This window comes from Anomalospiza imberbis, unplaced genomic scaffold (genome assembly GCF_031753505.1).
Source record: "Anomalospiza imberbis isolate Cuckoo-Finch-1a 21T00152 unplaced genomic scaffold, ASM3175350v1 scaffold_782, whole genome shotgun sequence".
In the NCBI taxonomy this organism is placed as follows: Eukaryota; Metazoa; Chordata; class Aves; order Passeriformes; family Viduidae; genus Anomalospiza; species Anomalospiza imberbis.
In genome coordinates, this window is record NW_027100400.1 from 1 (window position 1) to 9,215 (window position 9,215).

General features: G+C 57.7%; 1 protein-coding gene across 1 annotated transcript; it reads left to right on the forward strand.

Moving 5' to 3' along the window:
• Positions 1-2,189: 2,189 nt before the first annotated feature.
• LOC137467772 (prefoldin subunit 2-like) lies at positions 2,190-8,797 on the forward strand. The gene is made up of 4 exons (XM_068179200.1): positions 2,190-2,284; positions 4,204-4,292; positions 6,254-6,377; positions 8,618-8,797. The coding sequence occupies exons 1-4, from the start codon at positions 2,222-2,224 to the stop codon at positions 8,789-8,791; spliced, it is 450 nt and encodes a 149-aa protein (XP_068035301.1). The 5' UTR covers positions 2,190-2,221; the 3' UTR covers positions 8,792-8,797.
• Positions 8,798-9,215: the final 418 nt, after the last annotated feature.

Below are 9,215 nucleotides of genomic sequence, written 5' to 3' on the forward strand. Positions count from 1 at the left end.
CAACGGGCTTGGGGACACCAATGGGCTTGGGGACACCGATGGGCCTGGGGACACCGATGGGCTTGGGGACACTGATGGGCTTGGGGACACCAATGGGCCTGGGGACACCAACGGGCTTGGGGACACCAATGGGCCTGGGGACACCGACGGGCTTGGGGACACCGATGGGCTTGGGGACACCGATGGGCTTGGGGACACTGATGGGCTTGGGGACACCAATGGGCCTGGGGACATCAACGGGCTTGGGGACACCGATGGGTCTGGGGACATCAACGGGCTTGGGGACACCGATGGGCCTGGGGACACCAATGGGCCTGGGGACACCGATGGGCCTGGGGACATCAACGGGCTTGGGGACACCGATGGGCTTGGGGACACCAACGGGCTTGGGGACACCAATGGGCTTGGGGACACCGATGGGCTTGGGGACACTGATGGGTCTGGGGGTGCTGCCATGGCTGGGCGGCTGTGGGGAGGGGACACCGTGAGGGTCTCAGGGGGACACCAACGGGCTTGGGGACACCGATGGGTCTGGGGACACCAACGGGCTTGGGGACACCAACGGGCTTGGGGACACTGATGGGCCTGGGGACACCGCCATGGCCACAGGGCTGCGGGGAGGGGACACTGTTGGGGACTTCACAGGGACTGGGGACATCACCGTGGCGGGGACACCAAGGGGACACCGCGGTCCCTGGGGACACCGCCGTGGCAACGGGTCTGTGGGGACTGGGGTCACCCCATGGGACACCTCAAAGGGATTGGGGTCACCCCACGGGCACGGGGGTCACCCCAGAGGCCACCCCCTTGGGGACAGGGACACCCCAGGTGACCCCATGGGGAGCAGGGTGACGCCTGAACCCCCCCCACACACACACCTGGGGTCACCCCAGGGTCACCCTCAGCCCCCTCTGGGGTTTTTGGGGTTCCCATGGGGTTTTTGGGGTTCCCCATGGAGTTTCTGGGGTTCTCCACAGGGCATTTGGGGTTCTGCACTGGTTATCTGGGGTTCCCATGTGGGTTTTGGGGTCCCCATGGGGTTTTTGGGGACTCTCCACAGGGTATTTGGGGTTCTCCACTGGTTATTTGGGGTCCCCATGAGGTTTTTGGGGTTCCCCGTGGAGTTTCTGGGGTTCTCCACAGGGCATTTGGGGTTCTGCACTGGTTATCTGGGGTTCCCATGTGGGTTTTGGGGTCCCCATGGGGTTTTTAGGGACTCTCCACAGGGTATTTGGGGTTCTCCACTGGTTATTTGGGGTCCCCATGAGGTTTTTGGGGCTCTCCATAGGGTTTTTGGGGTTCCCCATGGAGTTTCTGGGGTGCTCCACAGGGTTTTTTGGGTTCTCCACAGGGTTTTTGGGGTTCTCCACTGGTTATCTGGGGTTCCTGTGTGGATTTTGGGGTCCCCATGGGGTTTTTGGGGTTCTCCACTGGGTATTTGGGGTTCTCCACTGGTTATCTGGGGTTCCTGTGTGGATTTTGGGATCCCCATGGGGTTTTTGGGGTTCTCCACAGGGAATCTGGGGTTCCCATGGGGTTTTTGGGGTCCCCCCCGGTACCTGGCCGCGGTGCTGGAGCTCTGGGGGGCTCTCGAGGGTCTCGGGGGCCAGCACAGCAGGGCCCGGGGGGCCACCCTCAGCCTGGGGGGGAGGGGGGGGACGACACCCCAAATTGGGGAGGGGTCACACGGCTGGGACCTGGAACCCCCGCCCCCCAAACTGTCCCTGAACCCCCAAAACTTCCCCCAAACATCCCCAAAATGTCCCAGGTATGACCCCAAACTGCCCCCTGACCCCCCCAAATGTCCTCAGCTCCCCCTGAGCTGCCCCAATTTTGATCCCAAAGTACCCCAGACCCCCCCCAAACTGCCCCAGACCCCCTCAAACCGCCCCAAACACCACCAAAACTGCCCCAAATTGGACCCCAAAGCATCCCCACACCCCCTAAACCACCCCCCAGCCCCCCAAATCCCCAAACCCCCGCACCTCCGCTCACCCCCCACCCCAAACCCCCTTTTCCCCCCACTTTTTCCCCGTTTCTCGCCCTATTCCCGCACATTCCCCGCCCGGCGGCAGCGCGGCCAAAGTCCCCCCCCCTCAGGCGCTGCCCTCACTCAAGATGGCGCCGCCGCCGCCGCCTCACCCGGGCCCAAGATGGCGGCCGGAAGTGGCGGCGCCGCTCGCGCGGCGGGAGCGGAAGAGGCGGAGCCGCGCGGGCCAAGATGGCGGAGCCGGGGAAGGGGCGAGGGGCGGCCCCGGCGGGGAAGGGGCTGAGCGCCGAGCAGGTCAGGGGGCACCGGGAACATGGGGAGGGGGTCCCCGGGAGCTGCGGGGGGCAGGGGAGTGAGGGGGTGCATGGGGCGGAGGGGAGATGGGCCTGGGCGTGAGGGGAAGGTGGGGAGTGGGGTCTGTGGGACTGGGGGGCTGGGGAATGAGGGGGGGTCCGTGATAACGGGGAGGGGTCCGTGATAACGGGGAGGGGTCTTTGAGAATGGGGAGGGGGTCCTGATAACGGGGGAGGGGAAATGGAGGGGGGGGGGGGGCCAGGGCCTGAGGAGAAGGTGGGAAATGAGGGGGGGGTCTCTGATAACGGGGAGGGGTCTCTGATAATGGGGAGGGGTCTCTGATAACGGGGAGGGGTCTCTGATAATGGGGAGGGGTCTCTGATAACGGGGAGGGGTCTCTGAGAGTGGGGAGGGGTCTCTGATAACGGGGAGGGGTCTCTGATAAGGGGGAGGGGTCTCTGATAACGGGGAGGGGTTTCTGATAAGGGGGAGGGGTCTCTGATAATGGGGAGGGGTCTCTGAGAGTGGGGAGGGGTCTCTGAGGATGAGAAAGGCCTTTCCCAGTCCAGTCCTGTTCCCAGTTTACCCCAGTCCATTCCCAGTTGCACCCAGTCCATTCCCAGTTGCTCCCAGTCCATCCCAGTCCATCCCAGTCCATTCCCAGTTGCTCCCGGCCCATCCCAGTCACTCCCAGTCCCTCCCAGTGCGTCCCAGTCCCGTCCCAGTCCCTCTCAGAGTGTCCCAGTCCCTCTCAGATTGTCCCAGTCCATTCCCAGTTGCTCCCAGTCCATTCCCAGTCCATTCCCAGTCCATTCCCAGTCCATCCCAGTCCATTCCCAGTTGCTCCCGGCCCATCCCAGTCGCTCCCAGTCCCTCCCAGTGTGTCCCAGTCCATTCCCAGTTGCTCCCAGTTCATCCCAGTCCATTCCCAGCCCCTCCCAGTGGCTCCCAGTGTGTCCCAGTCCATTCCCAGTTGCTCCCAGTGGCTCCCAGTATGTCCCAGTCTATTCCAATCCATTCCCAGCCCCTTCCAGTCCATCCCAGTCCACTCCCAGCCCCTCTCAGTGGCTCCCAGTGGGTTCCAGTCTATCCCAGTCCCTCCCAGTGAGTCCCAGTCTGTCCCAGTCCATCCCAGTCCATTCCCAGCTCCTCCCAGTGGCTCCCAGTGTGTCCCAGTCCATTCCCAGTTGCTCCCAGTGCATCCCAGTCCATTCACAACCCTTCCCAGTTGCTCCCTGTGTGTCCCAGTCTACTCCCAGCCCCTTCCAGTCCATCCCAGTCCATTCCCAGCCCCTCCCAGTGAGTCCCAGTCTGTCCCAGTCTATCCCAGTCCATTCCCAGCCCCTCCCTGTGTGTCCCAGTCCACTCCCAGCCCCTTCCAGTCCATCCCAGTCCACTCCCAGTGGCTCCCAGTCTATCCCAGTGTGTCCCAGTCCATTCCCAGCCCCTCCCAGTGAGTCCCAGTCTGTCCCAGTCTATCCCAGTCCATTTCCAGCCCCTCCCAGTGGCTCCCAGTGTGTCCCAGTCCACTCCCAGCTCCTCCCAGTGGCTCCCAGTCTATCCCAGTCTGTCCCAGTCTGTCCCAGTCTATCCCAGTCCATTTCCAGCCCCTCCCAGTGTGTCCTAGTCTATCCCAGTGTGTCCCAGTGCATCGCAGTCCATTCCCAGCCCCTCCCTGTGTGTCCCAGTCCATTCCCAGCCCCTTCCAGTCCATCCCAGTCCACTCCCAGTGGCTCCCAGTCTATCCCAGTCCATCCCAGTCCATTCCCAGCCCCTCCCAGTGTGTCCCAGTCCACTCCCAGCTCCTCCCAGTGGCTCCCAGTGTGTCTCAGTCCATCCCAGTCTATTCCCAGCCTCTCCCAGTGTGTCCCAGTCCCTCCCAGTCCGTCCCAGTCCATCCTAGTGACGCTGTGGTGCAGGTGGTGTCGCGCTTTAACCGCCTGCGGCAGGACCAGCGGGGTTTGGCCTCCAAGGCGGCAGAGCTGGAGCTGGAGCTCAACGAGCACACGTGGGTGTGGGGCCGGGGTTTGGGGGTGTGGGATTGAGGGGTTTGGGGTGTGGGGTCGGGGTTTGGGGGGTTTGGGGTCGGGATTTTGGGGTTTGGGGTCGGGATTTGGGGATTTGGGGTCGAGATTTGGGAGTTTGTGGGGGTTTGGGGTCAGGATTTGGGGTCGGGGTTTGGGGTTGGGATTTGGGAGTTTGGGGTTGGGATTTGGGGATTTGGGGTCAAGATTTGAGGTGGGATTGGGGATTTGGGGGTTTGGGGTCGGGATTTGGGGGTTTGGGGTCGGGATTTGGGGGTTTGGGATTGGGGTTTTGGGGAGTTGGGGTGGGGATTGGGGATTTGGGGGTTTGGGGTCGGGATTTGGGGGTTTGGGGTCGGGATTTGGGGGTTTGGGATCGGGGTTTTGGGGAGTTGGAGTCGGGATTTCAGGTGAGGATTGGGGATTTGGGGATTTGGGGTCGGGATTTGGGGCTTGGGATTGGGGATTTGGGGGGTTTGGGGTTGGGGGATTTAGAATGAGGATTGGGGGTTTGGGGTTGGGATTGGGAGATTTGGGATCGGGACTGGGGATTTGGGGTTGGGGCTATGGGGTCAGGGATGGAGATTTGGGGTTTGGGATATGGATTGGGGATTTGGGGTGGGGTTTTGAGATTGGGGTGGATTTGGGACAAGGATTTGGGGTGGTTTGAGCACAGGGATTTGAGATGGGGATTTGTGGTGCGTTTGGCTGGATCGGGGTGGATTTGGGGTGGATTTGTGGTGGTTAGGGTGGATTTGGGGTGGATCAGGGTGGATTTGGGGTTGATTTGGGGTGGCTCAGGGTGGATTTGGGATAGATTTGGGGTGGATCAGGGTGGATTTGGGGTGGCTCAGGGTGGATTTGTGGTGGCTCAGGGTGGATTTGGGGTTGATTTGGGGTGGCTCAGGGTGGATTTGGGGTGGCTCAGGGTGGATTTGGGGTGGCTCAGGGTGGATTTGGGGTGGTTAGGGTGGATTTGGGGTGGCTCAGGGTGGATTTGGGGTGGCTCAGGGTGGCTCAGGGTGGATTTGTGGTGGCTCAGGGTGGATTTGGGGTGGATTTGGGGTGGCTCAGGGTGGATTGGGGTGGATCAGGGTGGATTTGGGGTTGATTTGGGGTGGATTTGGGGTGGATTTGGGGTTGATTTGAGGTGGCTCAGGGTGGATTTGGGGTGGCTCAGGGTGGATTTGGGGTGGCTCAGGGTGGATTTGGGGTGGATTTGGGGTGGCTCAGGGTGGATTTGGGGTGGCTCAGGGTGGATTTGGGGTTGATTTGGGGTGGCTCAGGGTGGATTTGGGGTTGATTTGGGGTGGCTCAGGGTGGATTTGGGGTGGCTCAGGGTGGATTTGGGGTGGCTCAGGGTGGATTTGGGGTGGCTCAGGGTGGATTTGGGGTTGATTTGGGGTGGATCGGGGTGGATTGGGGTGGATTTGGGGTTGATTTGGGGTGGCTCAGGGTGGATTTGTGGTGGCTCAGGGTGGATTTGGGGTTGATTTGGGGTGGCTCAGGGTGGATTTGGGGTGGCTCAGGGTGGATTTGGGGTTGATTTGGGGTGGCTCAGGGTGGATTTGGGGTGGCTCAGGGTGGATTTGGGGTTGATTTGGGGTGGCTCAGGGTGGATTTGGGGTGGCTCAGGGTGGATTTGGGGTTGATTTGGGGTGGCTCAGGGTGGATTTGGGGTGGCTCAGGGTGGATTTGGGGTTGATTTGGGGTGGCTCAGGGTGGATTTGGGGTGGCTCAGGGTGGATTTGGGGTTGATTTGGGGTGGCTCAGGGTGGATTTGGGGTGGCTCAGGGTGGATTTGGGGTGGATTTGGGGTGGATTTGGGGTGGATTTGGGGTGGATTTGGGGTGGCTCAGGGTGGATTTGGGGTTGATTTGGGGTGGCTCAGGGTGGATTTGGGGTGGCTCAGGGTGGATTGGGGGCGCTGACCCTGCTGCCCCAGGCTGGTGATCGAGACGCTGCGGGAGGTGGATCCCACCCGGAAGTGTTTCCGCATGGTCGGGGGGGTGTTGGTGGAGAGGACGGTCAAGGAGGTGCTGCCTGCACTGGAGAGCAACAGGGAGCAGGTCTGGCACCCCAAAAGCCACTGGGGAGTCCAAAATCCCGCTGGGATCCCGTAAAAACCCAACAGGGTATCCCAAAACTCACTGGGGGGCCCAAAATTCCACTGGAAGCCCATAAAAACCCAACAGGGTGTCTCAAAATCCAATAGGGAGCCCAAAATTCCACTGGGATCCCATAAAAATCCAATGGGGTAGCCCTAAACCCACTGGGGAGTCGAAAATCCCACTGGAATCTCATAAAGCCCCCACAGGGTATCCCAAAACCCACTGGAGAACCCAAACCCAAACTGGGATCCCATAAAAATCCAATGGTGTGGTCCTAAACCCGCTGGGATCCCAAAAATATCCCACAGGGTATCCCAAAATCCACTGGGGAGCCCAAAATCCCGCTGGGATCCTGTAAAAATCCAGTGGGATAGCCGAAAACTCACTGAGATCCCATAAAAATCCCTTGGGGTATCTCAAAATCCACTGGGATAGCCCTAAACTATTTTGGGATACGTCAAAATCCACTAGGGTATCCCAAAATCCAATAGGATCCATAAACATCCAAAAAAATCTGCTGGGACCATCCCAAAAAAATGCTCTGGACCTTTCCCCCCTTTTTTTCCTCTTCTTTTTCCCCTTTTCCCCCATTTTCCTCCCCCTTTTTCCCCTGTTTCCCCCCAGATCTCCAATCTAACTGAATCTCTCTCTTTTCCCATATTTCCCACATTTCCCATATTTCAGGATTTTCCCATTTTCCCCATTTTTCCCCACAGATCTCCAATCTGAGTCTCTCTCTTTTCTCCTATTTCCCCTATTTCCCATATTTCCCCTATTTCCCATTTCCCCCCTTTTTCCCCCCAAGATCTCCAATCTGAGTCTCTCTCTTTCCCCCTATTTCCCATATTTCCTACATTTCCCATTTTTCCCATTTTCCCCCCCAGATCTCCAATCTGAATCTCTCTCATTTCCCCTATTTCCCATATTTCCCCTATTTCCCATTTCCCCCCTTTTTCCCCCCAAGATCTCCAATCTGAGTCTCTCTTTTTCCCCCTATTTCCCATATTTCCTACATTTCCCATTTCCCCCCTTTTCCCCCCAGATCTCCAATCTGAGTCTCTCTTTTTCCCCCCTATTTCCCATATTTCCTACATTTCCCATTTTTCCCATTTTCCCCATTTTCCCCCCCAGATCTCCAGAGTCTCTTTCTTTTCCCCTATTTCCCACATTTCCCATTTTCCCCATTTCCCCCCCCAGATCCCCAATCTAACCGAGTCTTTCTCTTTTCCCTTATTTCCTATTTTTCCCATTTTCCCCCCAAGATCTCCAGTCTGAGTCTCTCTCTTTTCCCATATTTCCCACATTTCCCATTTTTCACGTTTTTCCCCCAGATCTCAAATCTGAGACTCTTTCTTTTCCCCTATTTCCACATTTTCCCTATTTCCCACATTTCCCACATTTCCCATATTTCCCATTTTTCCCATTTTTCCCCCAGATCTCAAATCTGAGCCTCTCTCTTTTCCCCTATTTCCACATTTTCCCTATTTCCCACATTTCCCATTTTTCCCATTTTTCCCATTTTCCCTGTTTTCCCCCCCAGATCTCCAATCAGAGTCTCTTTTCTTTTCCCCTATTTCCCACATTTCCCATTTTTCCCCCCAGATCTCCAATCTGAATCTCTCTCATTTCCCTTATTTCCCACATTTCCCCTATTTCCCATTTTTCCCATTTTCCCCGTTTTTCCCCCCAGATCTCCAATCTAACCGAGTCTCTCTCATTTCCCCTATTTCCCACATTTCCCCTATTTCCCATTTTCCCCCTTTTTCCCCCCAGATCTCCAATCTGAATCTCTCTCATTTCCCCTATTTCCCACATTTCCCCTATTTCCCATTTTCCCCGTTTCTCCCCCCAGATCTCCAATCTAACCGAGTCTCTCTCATTTCTCCTATTTCCCACATTTCCCCTATTTCCCATTTTTCCCATTTTCCCCCTTTTTCCCCCCAGATCTCCAATCTAACCGAGTCTCTCTCATTTCCCCTATTTCCCACATTTCCCCTATTTCCCATTTTCCCCCTTTTTCCCCCCAGATCTCCAATCTGAATCTCTCTCATTTCCCCTATTTCCCACATTTCCCCTATTTCCCATTTTCCCCGTTTTTCCCCCCAGATCTCCAATCTAACCGAGTCTCTCTCATTTCCCCTATTTCCCACATTTCCCTTATTTCCCATTTTTCCCATTTTCCCCCTTTTTCCCCCCAGATCTCCAAGCTGATCGAGGCGCTGGCGCAGCAGCTGCAGGCCAAGGGCCGGGAGCTCTCGGAATTCCGGGAACGCCACAACATCCGCCTGGTGGGCGAGGACGACCCCAAATCCGCGCCCCGGGACGGCCCCGAGGGGGGCAAGGGGGGTCCCGGGGGGGTCCTGGTGTCCTGACCCCCCCCCCCAAAAAAAAAAAAATTCCCAAAGGGATTTGGGGTCGTTTTGGGGGGGTTTGGGTAATAAACGGGAGTTTGGGAAAATCTCCGGGTTGGTTTTTATGGGAAAAGGGAGAAAAGGGTGAGGGGAGGGGGAAAATGGGGGAGACCCACAAATGAGGGGGGTTTCAAGTGGGATTCCAAAAATGGGGGGTGGGAACCCCAAAAATGGGGCATGGGACCCCAAAATGGGGAGAGGGCACCCCAAAAATGGGGAAAAAAGAGGACCCCAACCATAGAGGGTGGGACCCAAAATGGGGGAGAAAGGGGACCCCAAAGATGGAGGATGGGGCCCCCAGATCGAGGGGAATGGACCCCAAAAAGGGGGTGTTGGGGTTTGGGGGGAGATCCCCAAAATTGAGGTTTTGGGGTCCAAGGGGGGA

Coding starts and splice junctions, on each gene's coding strand:
- LOC137467772 (XM_068179200.1), top strand. CDS start 2,222: ATGGCGGAGCCGGGGAAGGGGCGAGGGGCGGCCCCGGCGGGGAAGGGG. Junction 2,285..4,203: donor AGGGGCTGAGCGCCGAGCAG/GTCAGGGGGCAC, acceptor GCTGTGGTGCAG/GTGGTGTCGCGCTTTAACCG. Junction 4,293..6,253: donor CTGGAGCTCAACGAGCACAC/GTGGGTGTGGGG, acceptor CTGCTGCCCCAG/GCTGGTGATCGAGACGCTGC.